At 43.8% G+C, this 22,288-nt stretch overlaps 1 protein-coding gene across 1 annotated transcript in view; it reads left to right on the top strand.

Moving 5' to 3' along the window:
* LOC311524286 (dual specificity protein phosphatase 13B-like) overlaps window positions 1-20,776 on the top strand; it is a 34,187-nt gene extending 13,411 nt beyond the window's left edge. Inside the window, exons 2-4 of the mRNA XM_084635230.1 lie at window positions 7,580-7,771; window positions 8,400-8,620; window positions 17,917-20,776. Of these exons, the coding sequence (XP_084491356.1) occupies window positions 7,581-7,771; window positions 8,400-8,620; window positions 17,917-18,137 (633 nt within the window). The 5' untranslated portion in view covers window position 7,580 and the 3' untranslated portion in view covers window positions 18,138-20,776. The remainder of the gene's footprint in view (window positions 1-7,579; window positions 7,772-8,399; window positions 8,621-17,916) is intronic.
* The last annotated feature ends 1,512 nt before the right edge of the window (window positions 20,777-22,288 follow it).

Below are 22,288 nucleotides of genomic sequence, written 5' to 3'. Positions count from 1 at the left end.
ATGCTCTCCCCTTCAGTGACCACACACACAAACATAATACTCATCAACAGATACAGCAACTAGCTGATGTCACAAGAACATCTGATACTCTATAGAGCAATATAGACCCATCTGGAGGGACCACGTGCTGTTTTATACCCTGAAACATTCAAGATCAGCAAGTATGATCCCAACTGACCAGCCCACAGAATCACTGAGAGAGGAAGAGAAATAGGTCAGGGAGCCATATCTGAGGCATGGTTTACAGAAGGGCTGTCTCCACACTTCCAGCTGAAGTCCAAAGGAGCTGGGGCAGGCTCAACACCCCTGAAAATCATGCCAGATAGTGATGCCCTTATTGATATTTGGGTAGTACACCTTACTCCACGAATAATTCCACTGCATTCAATGGGACTTCACATGGAGTAAGGTCCACTCAGTGTGAGTAAGGGCATCCAAATCGAGCCCTATATTGGGAGAGGACACTTGCTACCAGCATAGTATCCAAGAGATCACAGGCAGATGTTTTATTCTCATCAGTGCAGCTCTATGTTGTGTGAAGACTGATCTAGCTCACATTCCTCCAGATATTGAGACCACATTGTATAGTGAAGAGCAGGCCACTGAAATGGATTCTGTAAAGTCACACTAGTGCATGTGGTCGTCACCTTACACAAAACGCACAGCTGGTGCTAAACTTGTCCCTACTAAATTTGGAAATGCTATTCAGATTACATCCTCCAGCTGCTGGAGAGATTTTCTTACAGACAGTTGGCTGCTCAAATATCTTGTGCACCCCTGGAAATGGCCAGTGTCTCAACTTTCAAACCCAGCCAGTTCTACCTCAATCATCACTGTAGTTGATTCATACTATTTCCCACAGCACTCTCAGCAATCAATAAATTATGGCTCCAGTGAGACTATCGGGTTAAACAGCAAGAAGGAAGAATGATTACTATAATATTTGCAATTTGTGTAGAGATGTAACAGATAAAGTACAAAACCTTTCCTCAGACATATGTTATCATGCAGTAATCTTTCCAATGGATAGGGTTTTTGCAAAGCATTTGTGACTTTCAAAAGCACAACTGTTAGCAGTGGTGTTGTGGCAGTGTTGGTCCCAGGATATGAGAGCGACAAGGTGGGTGAGGTAATATCTTTTACTGGACCAATTTCTGTTGGTGGGAGAGACAAGCTTTCAAGCTACCCAGAGCTCTTCTTCAGGTCTGAGAAAGATAGTCAGAGTGTCACAGCTAAATACAAGGTGGAGCAGATTGTTAACTTCTTATGCTAAACACACATTGCAAGAGACCATTCCGGGTGATGCAGAAATGTGTAGGACCCATGGATCTTGAAAAGTGTAGTGGGGGGGCGGTACTGATCATCATAGTAATGGAGATATGTCTGCAGGTTTTGCATCTGTGTAGCACCAGATCCTACCATCACAACATGTGGTGCACCTTATCCAGTGCACTAAATGCCCCGATAACAATTTCAGTGGGTGAAACAGACTACTACCATGCTCTTGAATGATCTCCCACAGAAAAATGATAAAAGACCATATAACCCATGGGTGAACACTTATCACAGAATGATCACTCCATATCTGACCTCTCTGTCCTCATCCTCAAAGCAAACCTGCACAACACCTTCCAAAAACAAGCCTGGGAGCTTAAATTCATGTCTTTGCTAGACACCAAAAATCATGGACTCAACAAAGGCACTGGATTTATGGCTCATTACAACAATCTGTAACCCACTAACCCTCTGCTGTCCTAGGACTGCAGAGGTATTGGCTGCCTACTTCACCTTGAATGGTCTCTTGCAACATATGCTAATTACTTATGCTAAACAATCTGTTCCACCTTGTATTTAGCTGTGACACTCTGAGTATCTTTCCCAGACTTAAAGAAGAGCTTTGCATAAACTCTAAAGCTTGTCTCGTGGTCCAATAAAAGCTATTACTTCACCCACCTTGTCTCTCTAAAGATACAACTGGCACAAACCTGACATGCCCTATCTTGGCCAAACCCAGAGCTTCATTCTGGTCTTTTACAATCACCTGTCAAACATAATCCAACTGAAGTGCATTCAAGTTGACTTTTTAACTAAAATGACAGGGTTACAACATGTCCCAGCCAGTCAAAAACAAATCATGAGTAATGTCTCTGCAGGGTGAACATTAAAGGCGTGTTTATTAAGTTGGGGAAAAGATAGTATTCTACAAATGTATAGACTGATAATTACTGATGGGATTAAAACATTTAATAGATTATTGACGCAAGGGTACTGACGTCCTGAAATTTTCCAAAAATTTCTCCTCCATCTCACCAGAAAAAGGAAGTACAGTGAAGGGCTGATGAGCTAACTCTGTGCTAGGGCACTGGGTTCATATCCATGCAAACAACACAGTACCACCTACTGAAGCACCGACACCATTTTGTGCAGCACTGTGCCCTCTGCAAATATGGTGCAGCAGTTTGGTTCAGTCACTCAAAAGGAACAGTGCCACTTAGTCACGAGTCACCCTGCCCTATTATTTCCTTTCTTCCTATTTAGCCAAGTATTAGGTATACAGATACATTGGGGGAAAAGTAATATGAGTTTCAAAGGACTGGGATTTTTGTTAGGGGACCTTACCTCAAAGGCCCTCTCCATATTGTGGCACCAACCTGTGCTAGTTACAACACTATGCTTCAGGGCACCCCTGAGGGTATGTCTACACTACAAAATTACGTTGACTCAAGTTATGTCAGCATACAGCCACCACAGTAATTAAATCACTTTTGCATTGCCACACTACATGCCTTGTGTTGGTGGTGCCCATCCTTACCATGAGCACTTGTATTAACTGAACTATCATAGAGTCATCAAATCATTGAGAGGTAATCTAGTCCAGTACCCTGCACTCAGGGTAAGGCTAAGTATTATCTAGACCAGTGGTTGCCAAACTTGTTCCACTGCTTGTGCAGGGAAAGCCCCTGGCGGGCCACGTCAGTTTGTTTACCTGCTGTGTCTGCAGGTTCGGCCGATCGCAGCTCCCAGTGGCCGCAGTTCGCTGCTCCAGGCCAATTGGAGCTGCTGGAAGCAGCACGGGCAGAGGGATGTACTTTCCCTGCAAAACTGGTGGAACAAGTTTGGGAACCACTGATCTAGACCACCCCAACAGGTGTTTGTCTAACCTGCTCTTAAAAATCTCCAATGATGGAGATTCCACAACCTCCCTAGGCAATTTATTTCAGTTCTTAACCACCATGACAGAAAGTTTTTCCTAATGTCATAGAACCTTAGAATCATAGAATATCAGGGTTGGAAGGGACCTCAGGAGGGCATCTAGTCCAACCCCCTCTTCAAAGTAGGACCAATCCCCAACTAAATCATCCCAGCCAGGGCATTGTCAAGCCTGACCTTAAAAACTTCAAAGGAAGGAGATTCCACCCCCTCCCTAGGTAACGCATTCCAGTGCTTCACCACCCTCCTAGTGAAAAAGTTTTTCCTAATATCCAACATAAACCTCCCCCACTGCAACTTGAGACCGTTACTCCTCGTTCTGTCATCTGCTACCACTGAGAACAGTCTAGATTCATCCTCTTTGGAACCCCCTTTCAGGTAGTTGAAAGCAGTTATCAAATTCCCCGCCCCCCCTTCCACAGACTAAACAATCCCATGTCCAACCTAAACTACCCTTACTGCAATTTAAGCCCAGTGTGGGGCATTGTGGAACAGTTTCTGAAAGCCAGCAACAGTCATTGGAAGCAGTGCAGGGTCTACACTGACACTGTGTCAACCTAACCACATCAACATGCACTCTATACCTCTTCTGGAGCGGAGTTATTAAGTTGGTGTAGCAGGGCAGTTACGTTGGCAGGAGCAAAATTTGAGTGTGGACACTTACATAGTTAGATCAAAGTAAGCTGCCTCACGTCAACCTAACTCAGTAGCGTAGAGCAGGCCGGAGTTAATGAAAATGGTGCTGGAGAATCCACAATAAGGGCAGTCCAAAAGGACATTCATTGTTGCTTCTCTGAGTGGGAAGAGAGAAAAGACCTTCCCACCCACCCAAATGGTGATGAACAGACAGACTCTACCTGGGCATTCCCGTGAGGGGAGTAAAGGACAACACGTGAAAGGACTTCAAGGCTGCCTTGAGACAAATCAACTGTCTTCCTAGCATATTACTTTTGTTACCCAATCTTCCTCCTCCCCTCCATCCAGGCTCCCTTGTTTGTCTGTAAGCAATTGGGGGCAGGGACTGTTTACTACGTATTTGTACAGTATCTAGCACAATCGGCCCCTGAACTGGTTGGCCTTTAGGCACTACCATGATACCAATGCTAATTCTCCAAGAGTTGTTGGGCTAGATACTGGAATTACTGATGACACTCTAGCCTGTGTTCTGCAGGAGGTCAGACTAGATGATCATAATGTTTCTTTCTAGCCTTCAGATCTATTAAAGTCTTGCCTGATTGCAATTCTCCAGCTAACATATATTAAATATAGATATATATATTTATATTAAATTACAGTACACAGTTCAGCTAAAATTACTAGCTCTAGTATAAAGTGATTCAAAATTAATTTAAATATAGTGCTAAAAATTTCTCTTACATGGTTGAATAATTACTGTGATACAGTTTCAATAGGGCAAAGACCAGAAGTGTCTCATATGAATATCATTAAGAGCATCCCAACTGGATGGGCATTTTAAGACAATATAGCTCATTACATGTAAAGTAAGCCATAAAACAAGCCCACTACAGAAACAGAGTAAAAAGATTTAAATGTAGATTTAAAAGCAATGTAAGATAAGTTAAACAAGCCAGTCATTAAATATATATTTTAAAAATATTTTACAATAGCTTTGGATAACCACATTGTTTATAATCCATGTGTGCTTAATGTTTTAAATGTACCACCTCATTTTAAGCAACATGCCTAGCTTATTTCAGCTAGACAAAATAACTTTCTGCATTTCATCACTTTGTTTAAAGTGTGCAATTAATTTGCATGTGTGAATTTAGTGTGTGAAAAAGTGATAGATAAAGCTAGAGCTAAAATAGTTTGGAGTGAATAGTTTATTCACTAAATTTTGCCTTTTCTGTTTGTAAATTTTCTGTTGGATGCTCCTTATTTTCTTGAATGGGTTCATTATTCAAAGGATTTCTACAAGCAATTTTCTAGCTATAGACCATTTATGATCAATTTGCTATGAGTATTCTGTTTCTGAAATTTGAGCAATGATCGCTAGCTTTGATTGGACACAGAAGTCACATGACACGATTCTATTCCCTAACTGGATAAATGTGAGTCTTAGAATCAGGCTGTAGTGGGAATATTTGATGTGAGAATTCAAGGTTTGATTTCCATTAATTTACTGTAATGCTCACTTTTTCAGTGAACATCCCTGCTGGTAAACTCATTTGCTGGAATACAAAATGGGTGAGACTACAGCTGGAGCTTATTTGAGGACAGATTTGGAGGGATTCACCCATCTTAGTTTCAATCTCCAAGACTTTCAGTATATCTTCTCTTTATCCATAGGGCACGTACAGCACAGGCTTCCCTGTACTACCTGGTCAGCATGCCTCTGCTCTCCTGAAACGACCACCTCTAGGGAAACATTTACAACAGCACTATTCCCAACATTTGCCTACCGCTGATGCTGCTCCATCAGTCACAGCATTGGTGGAACTGCTAGAGAATGTAGGATTGCGGGTGTTTTCACCATCAGGTCACACTCTGAACACAATTCAACAATGGGGTGATAAAGACAAGCTCATGCATGCTCTGTTTTAGGCTTATACCATTGGCAACTCTTGGAAGTACACCGCTGGTAGACAAACAGTGCCAAAAAGCTAGTGTAGACAAGGCTCTAGGGCAGAAAACTCTCCATGGCCCATTCAATCCTTGGTCTCTCTGCTGGGGCTTTCAGTAAATTCTAACTGTGTTTCAGTAAATTCTAACAGGTGCCTCTGCACTGTCACCCAAGAAAATACTCTCTCTATTTATATTTTGATAAACTGCCCTCTCCTAATATAATTTAACAGTCCAATTCCTGGAGGGGCAGTATGATAAATTTTAAGCCACTCTGTTTCCCAGATCTCATTCAGCAACACAATCCACACACAGCTACCTGCAATGCTCACAAGACAGCCTATAATTCATTACTACTGTATGGGTCTGAGAGGCGAGGTTGATAGGTTCTTTTGGCTCTCAAAGACTCAGCAATATTAATTAAAGTCAACCAAGAATTTTATGCAGTGGAGAAAGAAAGCAGTGGGATGACAGGAAGCAGTAAATAAACAGAGGCCAAAACAGCTGAAGGAAGCTTATAAGGTCATCAGCTACACTGGAGTGGTCACCAGCCATGCTGCAAGGGATGGGATATGTCAAAGGAAGGGAAGGTTAGCTGCAGCTATTATGAGATGGGAGGCACTGAGGGAGCTGCGATTATTTAATGGAATGACAGATGGTTTGGTGGTTAAGACACAGAAAATGTTAGTTCTGTTTTTGCTGCAGACTTCCTTTGTGACATCAGGCAAGTCATCTAGGTGTTTGAGACCACTAGCTGGAGTGAGGGCATGAATTGACACAGTTAGATTCATTATGCATTGGGGGTGGAAGTACCTCTGAAGTAGCTAGTACTGGGACTCATCAATGTCAAAGTGAGGATATCAGAATAGGTGAAGCACGTCTGTTCTTATGTGCAAATTCCTGTGTTCCTTCTCTTGCCTAAAGTAAGCAGAGATGGGGAATTTTGTAAAGGCTCCATGTCTATGGCCAGTCCTCTGAAGCATTCTGGACCTTTATCCTCAAGAAACACTGCTATGAGTGAGCCAGTGGCCATTATGGCCCAACTAGGCCCAAAAAGTTAAATAAAAGGCCAAGATGGAAAGAGGATTATCCGTAAGTGAATTTTTCCCCAACAATTTTTTTTTATTGTGGTGTAGACAAAATAGTGAACTCACCTGCAGTCCCTAAGTACTTTATCCCGCTCCTAAGAATTGTCCCAAAAGCTCAAGCCCATGTCCAGTTAAAGAACCAAGGCGCTACTATTCCAAGAGAAAGATATACCATACAGGGACTGAACAAACCCAGACACGAGCAAAGCCTGCAGTTTCGTTTTCTTTCTGCAGTTCCAACATTTATTTCAAGACTAGAAGTTTAGAAAGGAGAGAGAAAAGGAATGAAGGAGGAAAGTAAGTGAAATAAAATTTATGATCTCCAAAGTGCTAACATCCACAAGTCTGTGAAGTTGCTCATTAGTCAGACTTGTTCTGTCCAGTCCTACCATTCCTTCCTACTATGGCAGTTTGTCATGAGGACATTGGGTCGGGTCACTGGAACAGAACTGCTCAGTGCTATCACAATACAGCCCTTACAGCTGAATATATTATTATTATTATTATTTATATTGCAGTAATAGCTAGGAGCCCTTGTCATGGATCAGGACACAAAACACAGAACAAACAGATAGTAAGCTCTTTGATGCAGGAATCTTGTAAGTTGTTATTGTAATTGTAGGTGAGTTTTTGAGTGGGAGGGAGAATGAAACACTGTATAAACAGGGGGGGTATGTCTTCTCTATTCTGTATTTCAGAATGGCTTTTGATTTGTTATGCAAAGATGACTTACTGCGCCCCAGGATACGAAGCGCTTCGAGCCTGACCCTCAGAAGCCAGAGCAATTACCAGACGCCACCTCTGACAGAGCTTCAACGTCTGCTGTGGGCACATCAACCTTCCACTGGCCATGTGAATGAAGTCTGGCCAAACCTCTACGTGGGAGACTTGTAAGTGAGATTCTTCTAAAGAACCTGACCTCAAAATGAGACAAGAACTAGGAGATAAATGGGGGCTCTGTCAAATGAAATCACCTGAGAATGGAAGGTTTGGGAATCATCTGTTAATGGGGGGCCCAATCCTTGGGCCTGGTTGAACTATGCCTAGGGCAGGATCTAAAGAACAGGGGAAGAGAAGCCAGCTTTACACCTCCTCTAATCCTAAAGCCAAAAGTGAGCATGGACCTCATCTCCTCTGTAGTAGTAGAGAAGCACTGCATCAGGACTGCATCGGTACAGCAGCTAGGCACGCTACCAGTGCTTAAATAATAATGATACGTTTTTAAAAGTTTTCTTGGAAAAAATGTGGGTTTTCCAATGAAAACCTGAAAAAAACCTGATGGAAATGAAAAATTCACAAGAGCCAGTTTGTGCTGAAAAAAACATATTGATGGGGGAAAAAGCGAGCCGTGCCAGTTTGCTGGTATTTCAAAGCACCTAGCGTCTGCACTGTAACAACAATCAGCGCAGTAGCCGACAGCAGCACAATTCCACTATAGTTTGGCCCAGAGGTTTGTAGGGCAGTGGGCAGAGAAATCCTTGCACAACACCCTGCATACTCAAGTGTTCCTTCTTTCAGATTTACAGCTCGGGACAAAGAGCAGCTGCGCCGAATGGGTATCACCCACATTGTGAATGCTGCAGCTGGCAGATTTCATATTGACACTGGAGCTAAATTCTACAGAGACCTGCCTGTAGATTATTATGGAATAGAAGCAGACGATGATCCACATTTTGATCTCAGCATTTACTTCTATCAGGCTGCCAGATATATAAGAGCAGCGTTGAATTCTCCACGAGGTAACAACACTGGCTATGCATGTTACGTGGCTTCAGCATAAAAACAAGCAGAGCAAGTCATCAGCTAGCATTCAGCACAAGCAGATTCCAAGTAGAGATGGGTGGGAATTGAAATACCTAATCCACCTGGTCACACAGCCACTACCCATAGTCCCACAGCTAGTCTGGTAAACCAGTTAGTGAGTATTTTCTCACTCAAACCTTAGCCCTGCCAAGAGAAGGAGACACAAAGCCTCGCTACAACTGAAATCTACTTTTATATCTCCCACTATGCTCACAACTTACTCTTCATGGAAGTGCTTCTCCAAAGCCTAGTGACACAAAGACTCCTATGGACTTCAGTGGGGTTTAGATCAAGTCCAGAGTCTCTTTCTGCGGCATTTAGAGATCCAAATCCTGAACCCCAGTACTCAGTTGGAGCAGCCAGGCTGTGTGCTGTGGGGGAAAATAAGCTGCACGCAGTTAGTGTGGCTACCGCCAGCCCACAACACAGGAATAAGGGCATCTTTAAGACCCATCTTCATAGGTCTCACAATTACAGTAACATCTCTGCTAATTCACTGTGAAGATTCAGTGCCCACCAGCACTCATAATTGCTCCCAGCACCTGTGGAGTGATCTGTCCCTGGGGTGTAGTATATAGCATGCAGAGCCATTAGACTAGCATGTCTTTAAACCACAATCACACACCCCTATGCGAGTGCATTTTCTGCAGGTTACAGATCACAGTTTCTTTACATCTGGTCCCTGGAAAAAATAGAGGCAAATTTAAAAGATGTGGCACTATGGGTGGGAATAAACATCACCAGCCCTTATGCACCAGCAAGAAAAACTCAAACTTCTCATGAGGAAAAAGAGATCATAGAATATCAGGGTTAGAAGGGACCTCAGGAGGTCATCTAGTCCAACCCCCTGCTCAAAGCAGGACCAAATCCCCAATTTTTGCCCCAGATCCCTAAATGGCCCCCTCAAGGATTGAACTCACAACCCTGGGTTTAGCAGGCCAATGCTCAAACCACTTTCAAATCTGCAGTCTACTTCAATGCCAGGAAGCCAGTGGTCTGAAATATTATACGGCACAGAAGAACTTAGGGCCAGATTTTTCAAACAAATGAGGTATGCAGCTGTACACTCAGCATTCAAAGTAATTAGCATGATAGCAAATGTGGGGGAAAGGTGTTGCCATTTCTTGAGCTATGGTCGGCCCCTTTTGGCCCCCTAGGGGAGAGCAGGTTGCATCTGCTTTCTGCCAGGACAATCTTCGTGAGTGGACTCTCTCTGTGGTCAGGAGGCATATACCCTGTGGTGAATCCAGATAGTTAAGTGCAAATCTTTAACGGGAGGGTTTTCCACAGCACCACAAAGTTAAGTGATTACAGATTTACACAAATGGTAATTATGCACCTAAAGGCCTGTTCTGTTTCAACAATTACAAGGTTTTACAGCAACATAGATCCTAAACAGTAATTATTAGGGTAGGATGTACCTGACATCAAGGTCCATAGCTACTACACTCTAGGGTTAGTCCTAAGCAGCAAAATTTGGACCTGGATTGTGAACACCCAGAAGTTCAGAGGCTATTTGGAAGACTTGATCTGTCCCATCATAAAGATTTACTTGGGCTTTGAAAAGCTGAGGTCTATGTTTGGCATTCAAAACCACCACCAAAGTTGAGGGAGTTTGGATCTGGACCCATTTCTACTACAGTGTGTGCTATTTACAAATTAAGTCAGCCCCCTGAAGAAAGGTAGACTCCATTGTAAATTCTAGCATAGAGAATATACAAAGGAATAAAACATGAGAACCAAGCTGACTTACAGGCTCCCTTCCCCTCAGATAATGTTAGTACAACTTTGACCACAAAGGAAATACAAAGCCTTTCTGGGTACATTCCAGAATACTGAAAGTGGAACAGTTAAGAAAATAGACTAGATTGTTGCCCCATGGAACTACAGTATGGGTATAAGGTAATCACAGCTGAACTAATCATAGCTAGAATTGATATTTAGTCCGAGTGTTACGGCTATAGATATTACTTTACTGAACTCCCCGAGTCCACATGCCAGAAGGAGTGCTGGAAATGGAGAGAAAATCAAATTAAAAAAACCACTCAATCCAGCTGCTGCTGACAGTCATCATTTTAAGTTGGTTTTTTTTTTAAGGGGTGGCAGAGTTTGATACATATACAAACAAGATGTTCTGGAAGCACAATTCCCTGAGCTACAGCAACTCAGCAGCTCAATATCCAGGGCCTGCACAGGAAAGAAAGGAGGGATGGGTGTGTTATCCCATCCCATATCTTTTAGAAGAGGGGGGAAAAAATAGCTGCATTTACTTAAAAGTACTGATGCACGACAACAGAAATGTACCAGGTAACACGAGGGCCGTTCATTTTAAAGTCAGGATATACCATGGTATTTTTGTTTGATCGAGAAACTGTTTGGTAGAACTCCCACTTAATTATGACTAATTAGTTCCACACAGCTTTTTAGAAGGTATTTTTTATTAACTTGTTCATCCAGGATGATACTGAGTCACATTTAAGTATATATGATGCACACACACACATACTGGTTTTTTTAAGCTGTGAATCAAATACTTTATCTTTAGAATTACACTTGAGGCCAGATTCTGTTCTGTTACACCATTGTAAATCCAGAGTAATGCCACTGAAATCGGAGTGACTCCAGATTTACGCTAGTGTAACTGATCAGGAGATGTTCCCAGTGGGGTAGGTTTGGTTTTGTTTGTCTTCAGTGGGAGCTCTATTGTATCCTTAAAGGGGAACTGTTGTCTTAAGTATTGGACACTCTTGACCTCCTTTCCACCAATACTGTTCTGGAGTATTGGTAAGTAAAGGAGCATCTGTCACCCTCAATGTGCAACCTCTTACATCTTGACTGTCACAGAGGCTGCTGCTGTAGCCAGGCCATGAGAGCACTATTTTATGAGGTGCCACCATTCCAGCTTCTTTGGCTTGTGCCCTGCTTGAAAACCAGCCACTCCGTACCTGCATGGCCCTATGGCACACAGTTAGTACAACTGTTGGTTTCAACTGACAATGTAACTACCATGGTAGTTTGAGAATCCCCATTCATGGGTCAGCAAGTGAGAGGAGTCTCCTCCAAGCAAGCTAATCCATGCAGCCAGAAATGTTTCCGGCTGATCTTTTACTGAACTTGTTTGCTTCAGATAGGAGAAGGCACTAGGGGAGAGAACACCACCATGACTATCAATTTCGCCCCTTTGCATGGGAATGTGTACAATTTGCATTTTTTCAGACTATAACTAAACGTGAATGCGAATCTGCAGGTTTTGATAAAGTCTGCAGAAGGAGAAAAATAATCTGTGAGCACAGATGAGAGAAGTCCATGGACAATTATTAGACTATCTGCATGCAGAGAGAAAGGTTTGCAAATACAGGATTTTCTTTTTATTGGTCTGTGCACATATTTTAAACAAGCAGATGAAAACCATCAATTAACTCATTGAAATTATGGGTGCTCAGAAAAGACCATTCTTCTAACATCGTGCTGGTGGAAATGCAAAAGTTGGTCTCCCCATAAGGGAGGCAGAGCGGCCCAGTGACTTAACAAGAATTTTCCTCCTTGAATCAGCTGCAGGCTCATTAGGCATGTCATTTAACCTCTCACTTTCCCCACCTGATCACAATTCTTAGCCACATCTGTAGAGCATTTTCAAACCCCCAGATAAAAGGCACGATACAGCATAAGGGCTTGTCTACACAGCACAGCAAAGTGTGTTAGAGGGGCTGATTTCTAAAGCGTTGTGTACTAACTGTCCCCTGTATGCCCTGCTGTCATGAACCAAAAGTTCCCTTGGGTGCATTAACGTAGAAATCACATTCCTCTAGTGAGCATTGCTATGCCGTGTAGATGAGCCCTATGTTGGAAGTCGGCCTTTGCTATTGTTCAGCTGATAGTAAAGACACAGATAATTGGTTCTGCCCATAGCTTTATGGTAGTGGGTAAAATGAAACAAGTGATGAGAAAAACAAGGGTAAGTGAGAAGATTCACAGTACGTAGAATAGGCCAGATCCTCAGCTGTTGTACATTGATGTTACTCCACTGAAGTCAATGGGGCAGGGCCTATTTACACTGGCTGAAGAGCTGGTTCACGGTTTTAACCCAAATTAGCTCAGTCCTATGAGGAAGCAAAGGCTAATTCAAGGCATTCAGCTCAGTTAATGATGGGTAACAAAAAGGACAATCAGATCTTATGTGCTGTAATGTCTAATTTGTTTAACAACATTTAATTTTCCAACTTGAATTTGGCCAACAAAGTTGAATTTGCAAAATTCATCCCTGGTGAAGCCCTGTCAAGTCAGTGGAGTTACATCAGGGACGAATCTGAGATAATAGCCATAATCCGTTGTTAGAAAGGAAGTATTACTGTTCTATGCAAATCCCAATCAGATGACACGTCTTCATCCATCCATGGCATGTCTAGTTCTCTGCTTACTCTATTTTGGGAATGAGGACCTGGAGCATGGATACCAGACGCCAAGGTGTCTTTACTAGCTGCTTCCCTGCTAGAGGCTTCGGTAATATTCTGCCATCAGAAGTGCTCAGGTCTGCCATCCAGAACATACCCATTTCAGGCTCTATTCAGTAAAACAAGTGCAATACATCATGGTGAGTTCAGATTGCACTTATCCCATTTATATCAACTGCTATCAGATAAGGATCACAGCCTGTAAGAAGAGCTAAATAGCAACATGGCTTTTTTCCCCCTTACTCAAGTTTAACATTCATTTGTTTGCTGCAAAACAATCACATAGTAAATTAAAATCCTCTTTCATTAGAGCAATTTCACACTAATGAAATCATTTCATGTGAATGATTTATCTGCATCAAACAGTCACTTTATTGTCAGCAACAGAATACATCCTAATCTCTATGCAACAAAGGACAGCAGCCAGGAATAAAGACTGAAAATATAAAGGAGGTAAATTATCTTAATCTACATGCCATGGTGATGAGTGCTTTAGAAAGCTAGGTAGATTAGCTCTAAAGCCAATCATAGGCTGGTCTATAGTCTTGGTGGGAGACCTTCAGAAACTAATAGCTGATATGAAAAGGAGTCATTTAAAGTGAAGATATAGTCAGAGAAGCAAATATGAAAAATCAGCACCTTCTTACTGTCTCCATTCTCTCTTTGTATTTGAGACATATCTACTCACTCACTGATAAAATCAAAGGTCTGCTGCTCCTAGCCCTGAAGAGGAGAGGGACCTCTGGCTTTATCCTGCATCCCTAACAAAAAAGGGGTCACGTAAGTTCCAGTGGTGGAATCTTTGGGGGGTGCATAAGGAGGAAAAACCACAGCTTGGTCTCCAGACCCCAGATTAAATGTGGAGACTGACAGGGGTGCTGGAACAATTTTTATAGTGGGGGTGCTGAGAGCCATTGAACCAAACTGTAAGTCCTCTATATAATGGAAACCACTTCACATCAGGACATACAGAAGCACCCCTACTTCCAGCACCTGTGGAGACTGGGCATACTTGAGATGGAAGAGTCATTGAGTGAGAATAAATATGGAACCTAACATTTAAAAAAAAAACCACAGTCACTTTGCTGATTGCAGTCTCACCCTCCAAGGTCTTGTCTGTATGGCAAGCTAGTGCATGGCAAGCGAGGGGGGTGAATCTACAACGCAAGCTAACTCACCATGTGGACCCTGCTATCATGCACTAAAAGTTCCATACAGGAAATTTTAGTCAAAGTCAAAGCACATTATGGCACTTTCAGTGCATGGTGGCAGGATCCACACAGCGCAGCAAGCTAGAATGCTGTAGATTCACACGCCTGGTTAGCCGCTCACTAATTTACCATGTACACAAGCCCAAAGCCAACAAATGGAGTTCTGCCTGCCAAGTCTGACCTGAACCAAGGACAAAGAGACTCAGAACAGTCTCCTATTTTAACCACGCTGAATTTCAGGGACAGTTTGGATTTAGATCCAAATTGTTCTATGGCTCTAGTGCTGGGTCAGACACAAACCAGTAGGACCTTCTTTTCTGGATGTAGCTCAAACCCTGGACATTTTAATATTATTTCTAGAGCTTCATAAACATGTACAGTGTTTTTCAGACACATAAAAGAAAGTGTCCCTGGCTTCTTCCAGGAACATCCTTTCTTCCAAGATTTCCACCATTTGGGGCTGAGGTATGCAAGAACTCCTGGAGTCTCCCAGTGCCACTAACTTGATGTTTGACCTTGTGCAAGCAATTTAGGCTTGGATTTTAAAGAAACCAGTGGGAGTTAGGCACCTGATTCTTACTTACTTTTAACAGGAGTTGTGTGCTTATCTCCTTTAGGCTCCTTTGAAAATCCCAGTCCAAACTTACCTGGGTCTCAACTGCCCCCTCTCTAAAATGAGGAGAGCAATGCAAAACCTATCTGCCTACCAGGGGTATTGTGAGGATTGATGATGGCACAGAACTTTGAAAATGAAGCAGTGCAAGGAATTCTCTTTTAAAGGCCATTTCCCTGACAGCACATATTGCCCTATTTTGCAAATACTCCCATTGACTTCAATGGAACTATTCACGGTGTAAAATACAATTCAGCATGAGAAAGGGGATCATGCTGCGGCTCACAGTCATTTCTGAAATCTGTAGATGAAAAGGGAAAAGGATAACCCAAGCAGCAGCTGATATTTTTTTAATTGCAAGATCAACACAAGAGATTTTTTTAAAAAGTTTGAAAGCCTGATCCGTATCTGCTCTCAGCAGAGCAGAGTTTGTACTACTTCCTTGTAGCCTATGTTTGTCCTTTTCTTTCTGTTGAAGCCATGTCTATATTTAGAGGCAGGGCTCAGGTTTCTTATGCCAGGATAGTGAAAGGTGACAGTCTCATCAGACACAGGCCATTGTGGCATGAAACCTTCTCTGACCCTGCTGACAGGAAGAGGTTTTAAACCACATGCTCGCTCATTCTCTGAGCATGTGACGATGAGGTCGTCATTAGTCAAAACTGCAACTGTTGCTATAAGCTCCTTAAATAAAAGCTGTGTCACAAAAGCAATGAAATATGAGATGCAAGCCAATGCACAGAGTACAAGGTATTAACAGCCAGGGAGACAGGCACAGCAAACAAGTTTCTTTGGCTGGACAGATTGACATAATCCAACAGGGGTATCTTTGGCCTGCTCTACACTGGAAAATTAAGTTGGCTTAAATAGGTCACTTGGATACTTGACAAATCCACGCCCGAGTGTTTTAATTAAGCCAATCTAACCCTCAGCGCCCACAGTGCCAGGTTGACCTAGCTAGCACCTCTGGGGGAGGTGGATTACCTACGCCAATGGGAAAATGCCTCCTGTTGGCACAGGTAGTGTCTACACTGAAGCACTACAGTGGCGCAGCTGTCCCATTTCAAGTGTAGACAAGCCCTTTTTTCCTGATCCCTGAGAATAGAGAAGCTAACATGCTGTTAGAAGGAACAAACCAAGGACAAACCCTGACAAGCTCTAGGCTGTACAATGGCCACATCATCAAACACCTCTGCATTTTAAAGGCTTACAATAACCGCAATGGTTGTAATCTGCCTCCAAGGGACAACAAAATGGGATATTTTCTGACCCACTGGGATCAGTTGTTCTCACTTTCTTCTGGACATAAGTTGTAACATATTCTAACAACATCTAGCTGAGTTGGATGAATAGCATTTGGTAAGCAGGAAATTCGATGGATTAGTGGCCTTTGGAAAATGAGTTGGTCTCAGACCTGCTTCTATAAAACTCCCATTCCCCATTTGGGCTGGATCCTGAATAGTGGTGAGTGCTGAGTGGCACTCCCACTAGTTTGAATGGAGGAGAAAAGAACTCAAGTACAGAACAGCTGTGGAAAGTGAACTACCCAATCATACCTAGAGAGGGTCTCTCCAGGACAGGATGGTGACACACTGCAGGATTTGCTGTACTGCTCTTCCCATAGTTTGCACATTACTGAAATCAGTGGCACACTCAAGATAGTCAATTATCCATTTGTAAAGTTACCTGCTAGTAAAGAATGAACTGGATGTCATATAGGGATAGCAGCAATTGCTAAGCCCTTGTTGTAAAAGGAAAAAGCAAAGAGCAAAGCATATTCAAATGAGTGCAGACAGCCTATTCAAATGTCAGGCTACTTTCCTCAAAGAAATACCAGTTAGGACTTAATTTTCTCTCTCAGCTCCGAGAGGCGTCAGCACCTCTGAAAAGTCTTCCCCTCCGCGCTGCAGGCAGATAAACACAGCTGGTAAAACAATGGGGAAAATTTGCAAAAAGTTGGTTCACTTTTTTGTTGGGAAATTTTGAAATTCAGAGTTTTGCAGCCCGCTCTTCTAGTAATACTGCGCCTTTCTATACCCGCTTCCACGGAAAGGCTCTCTGCCCACATTTCATGGGCAGCCCTGTGAGCCAAAAAGCTTTGCAGAAGGATGAGTATAGTTCCCACTACTGTGGATGAGGAAACCCAAACATAGAGGGGTGAAGGGCTGAATTGGCACCTTCCAGTTTGTCATGAGGAGAGGGACCAAATGGCAACTCAGTCACAGTTCAGTCCCTCCTCCCTCCTTGTTTCATGGTAGAAGTAAGCTGTTCCAGCCCTTCTTCTGGCATGCATCCCTTCCCCCTTCGTGCTAGCTTAGCTCCACTGGCAGGTTCATTGCGGGAGGATCCACCTTCACTCTGCACCCACTTGCACAGGATGGTGAGTAGGGTTTGGCACTGTGGGGTCAAGTACAGGTCCTTACACCTCCTTACTCCCCTATCTGCGTCTGCATCTGGAGTGATGAATGACTTGCCAAATAAGCCAGTGGCCCACTATAGAACCTTGGAGGACATGTCTACACTGCACCTGGGACCATAGGCTTGCACGAGCAGAGCTCGTGCTAGCCTGCTAAAAGTAACTGTGTAGATGTTGTGGCTCAGGCTGGAACTCAGGCTCTGAAGCCTTGGCAGGTGGAGGTGAGATTCAGAGCCTGAGCCTCAATGTCAAAGGACCATCTACTCAGGTATTTTGAGTGCACTAGCATGAGTCTGGGAACCCGGGCTGGGAGGTTTGCCCTCAGATGCAATGTAGACATACCCTGAGTTTGTCTATCCTCAACCATCAGACTACATTCCCTCACAGATGATGTACCATGTCTGGTCTGATCATGAAAGTCTAGATACTCCTGTCTGCAGCGAGTTTGCCAGCAGTAGCCCGGCCAAGCTCAGCCTGGATGAACTTCATCAGCAGATACGGTGTAAAATAGTGACACCTGCTCTCTCTCTCTTATTTTCAGGCAGAGTATTAGTTCACTGTGCAATGGGGATCAGCCGATCAGCAACACTTGTACTTGCTTTCTTAATGATCTGTGAAAACAAGACCCTTGTTGATGCAATTCAGGCTGTGTGTAAACATCGAGGGGTCTGTCCCAATTCCGGCTTCCTCAAGCAGCTTCAGGATCTAGACATGCGATTAGCGAGGGAGAAAGGAAGAGAAGCAGATCCCCTCAGATTTTAGATGGGGAGATGTCTTCTGATTACAGACCAAGAGATACAGGTTGCCTCCCGGAAGATTGTACCTCTTGCAAGATAGATGAACCCGGACTATGCTGCAGTTGCCTGGAGAAATCCATATGGGGCGAGCAGGGAGAGTTTGAGAGTTTGAAATTTCACCTCCTGCGGAAATACAAGCCAGATCCTCAGCTGGTGCCTGTCAATGTCGTTCCACTGGACTTATGCCAATTCATAACAGCTGACCATCTGGCCCCTTCATTGGATCCCCTCTCTCCCCGGCAAGCCTTAGTGGACTCGTTGGAACCCCAACAAGCCCTTGTAGGTTAGTTGGGGTTCCTCACAACCACCCCACACACTCTCAGACCCTCATAACGATCAACAGATATGTGAGGTCCCAGTCACACGCTGGAAGCTGATGCACAGCTGTGAAATTACTAATGCAACACAGTTAGAGCCCAAAGCCATGTTCTGAACGCTGCTATTTTATACAGAAACAACAATAGCTTCCATTTCCATTGGCTTTTAACCCCAGTGTCTCAAAACACTTGGCAAATAATTGGTTCAAGTCTCACAACCCCTCAGTGAGTAGGTACGTAATGTTAGCCCCATTTTACATATGGGGAAATCGAGGCCCGAAGATGTTAAGCAAACTGCCCTACTGACGTACCGCAAATCAGTAGCAATGCCAGGAGAGGAATCCAGATCCTCTGGCATCTAGTGCCTGTTCTGTTCACATTCCCCATCTTTCCCTTTGATAAAGGAACGCTAACCTCATGTCAGAGCAAAACCAGACAATGCACCTACCAAATCCAAAGCAGCAGCTCTGTAGTCAGGTTTCCCTTTTACATCCAATTGACCACATTCTATCTCATGAACAACTGGAAGGAGATATTGACTTCAGAATGCAATTACAGCCCCATGCAGCCCACTGGCAAATGCAAATAATATAGAATTTCCACTTGACGGCAGATTAATTTGGTGTGATGTTTTCCTTGGAGAGTTCTTAAAGGCTTGCAGTAGTGAAAGTGCCATGGAGCTTGTATTTAGAGTACTGTGGATTCTGAGCTGGAATAGAGGGCTGTATACACTCACCTGGAACTGCTGGGTTTTTAAACTGCCATGCAGAAACATTTTGACTGAGCACAGCACCCTTCCTGTGTGTGTCTCAGACAGCAATATGAAAACGAGACTTCCCTGCAGAGCTGGTGGCTAAACTCAGCTGATATTTTCCTTTTCAGAAGCACTGGTAAGCCTTTGCAACTGATGCTAAAGATTTGTATCCTCAAAGGGGTCAGGTGACAGCAAGGTTGGTTTCGTCTCCACTGTTAAGATAGGACAACTGGAAGAGGACCTATCCATCGGGGAATGGAGAAAGTGGCTGGTAGGGAGGTCACAGTTTATGATGGGGGCAGGGGGAGAAAGTCAGTGGTGTATTGCAGCTTTTCAAAGAAAAGCTCTAGGGATCATTTTAGGGATGCTGTGTTGTACAAGAGGTCAGGCTAGAGAATCACAGTGGTCCCTTCTAGCCTGGGAATCTATGACTCTAAGGTCTGAATGGCCTGCTTATTGGCAGTCTCAGCAGAGAGGCCAAGCATTTCAACAGACATGGAAGCTGAACTACCATTTCCCTGTTAGAGGTGGTCCCCCTCCATGTCAGGGGCAAGGCATATTGATGGGGCAGGGTGGGGAATCTTGTGTTGTCACTGCCTGACCTGTACCTGTTTTGTGGATAGAAGCCTTCACTCTCCACAGCTGTCAACCGGACACCTTTCCTGAGCACCGGATTCACTTTAACTTGGCCTATGCAGTACGATGGGGCGTTACTGGGCAATCTGAGCAGAGTGCAGGTGATGTTAGAAAGGCACTAGTCCAAAGGCTCAATGCATTTATCCAGTCCAGAGATGTCATAACCCCACATCAATTCCAGGCCTCTCCATGATTACACAGTGGAATTAAAACAAAACAGCCAACGATCAAATGCGTTATTGACACGGGCCTTGCATTACAACAGGGGAACTTGGACTGTGACCCAGTCAGTGCTGTGACAAGGAAACATGACCAGATTCCTCAGGGGGCTCAAGTTCTTATCCCCTGACACCTCTCCACCAGCAACAGTAGCTCATGTTCAACAGCACACAGCAATGCAACACAAGCAGCAAACCTCACAATAGCAATGGCAGGACTCCCATGACCACCCCAAGTCACTGCAGGCCCAGCAGCATTAATTGAACTAGCTGATGAGGATAATAATATGAAACTTCTTCATGGTAGTGTTGTGAAGCTAAGTTCATGTGTGCAAAGCACTTTAAGTTGCTGGGATGAAAGGTGCCACAAAAAGTGTCACTATCTCATGTAGTCGTCTAGATTCTCTCTCTCAGCATGCAAGCAAGTGTTGACTCTCGGGCAGGCGTGCTGTGCTGTTCGCAGTTCTGGTTATGGACAGAGCTTTTGCATAGAGGCAGCTTTGGGTGAGAGGGAGCGATGTGAGCAGCGGGAGACTGAGTCTGGGGCTCTGATTAGAGTCAAGTCCTGAAGCAGAGCAGGCATTGGAATTGGGCTAAGACATCTGGAAGAAGGGGTTGCCTGTATGCTGTTCGACCATCTCGTCAGGACCGGTGCACGTGTGTAAATAAAGCAAGTTACACTCAGACTATAACCAGACTCTGTGTCACTGATTTAGCCTCCGTAGGGAAGCTGACCTGCACAGTCTCAGACATCTCCAACTCTTGAGAGGTGACACCATGGGCAGCAGCACAAAGTATTATACTAGATAACATTCAAAGCATACACACAGGGTTGATTTACCCTTCTCTTGGGAGAGGGACCCAGAGAACTAAAAGAGGCCAACCTGCAGGAGCTGAAAGTGAACCAATAGCACCCCACTGATAAGAGAAATATAAGGAAAGCTTTCCCCTCCCGTAGTGGTCAGGCTAGCTCCCAGTTACTCCCCTTGAGTCATCCCATTTTGCCATAACTTCCAGGTGCTGGTGGGCAGCTAGTCCCCCTCTTTCTCCCTTTGAACTTGGTTTCATCACTTCACAGTTCCCCCGTCCCTTCCCTTCCCACAGGTATTTTTATGGATATAATAGGTGCTTGCCTGCCTGTTGAACACACGCAGTAGCGATGAGAGCATCTACTAAAATAAAGGCCCCAGCACAGGTGCATCTTGGAATTAATATTTTATGAAGATTAAGCAATCATAACCCTTGACTCACATGTGTTACACACACTGGTGGCTTCTTCCCACCAAGCTTAATTACCACGTAGGAATTTCTTAAAGCACACTTAGCATCAGGACAAAAATCAAAGAGGCATTAGGGGTTGGTTCCAGATTTATTCTCACTCAACAGCTTCCAGATCCCATGTACAAAGCTTGCTCACTGAGACAGCTTTTCAAGCTGTGAGCTCTGCAAAACCAATTTGGGAATCTGAGAAATCCAGCTGTTATTTCTGCCACTGCAATTCTCACCAGTAACAAGGAGTCTGATACCAGAACTTAGCTGGCAATTTTGCTGATCATGCACTAGGAGAATAGACTCCCACTCATTCTGCCATAGGTGTACTGACCCTGCAGTGCCAGTTCGAGTAAAACTTGTCTGCAAATGAACTCATTACTACTTGTGAGAAACACAGGCAGCAGATACTAGAGGCTGAGTAAGATGGTAGCATTTTTCTGTCCATAATGGCAAGTGCAGAGCTAGTCATAACAGATACATGCATGTTCTCTCATAAGCATTCTCTTCTTCCCACCCACATTTTACATGGCATTATATGAGCACTAAGGATGATTTCATCACCATCTATTCATCTTAGGTGCTTATATAACTCCACCACCATTACTGCGGTATATGAGCCTTGCAATCTGCAATGTATTTATCCTCAAAATCCCTCTGAGAAAGGGAAATACTATTATTCCCATTCTACTGAGGGGGAACTGCGGCACAGAGAGGCTAAGCGACTTGTCCAAGGTCACACGGAATGTCTGGGGTAGATGAAGGAATTGAGCACCTGTCTCCCCAGTCCTGTGGCAGCTCCCCAACCACTGGTCCATCTTTTCTCCCCTTCTGAAGATATATTAACAACCTCTCTGGCTCTCCCTCCCAGACCTGCGTTAATGACAGTAATTATAGAGAACGTTGCAGCAGACACGTCTGT

Source organism: Lepidochelys olivacea, assembly GCF_965140295.1.
Source record: "Lepidochelys olivacea isolate rLepOli2 genome assembly, chromosome: 7".
Taxonomy (NCBI): domain Eukaryota; kingdom Metazoa; phylum Chordata; order Testudines; family Cheloniidae; genus Lepidochelys; species Lepidochelys olivacea.
The sequence above is the reverse complement of the archived record's forward strand: the minus strand, read 5'-3'. Positions and strand labels throughout refer to the sequence as shown.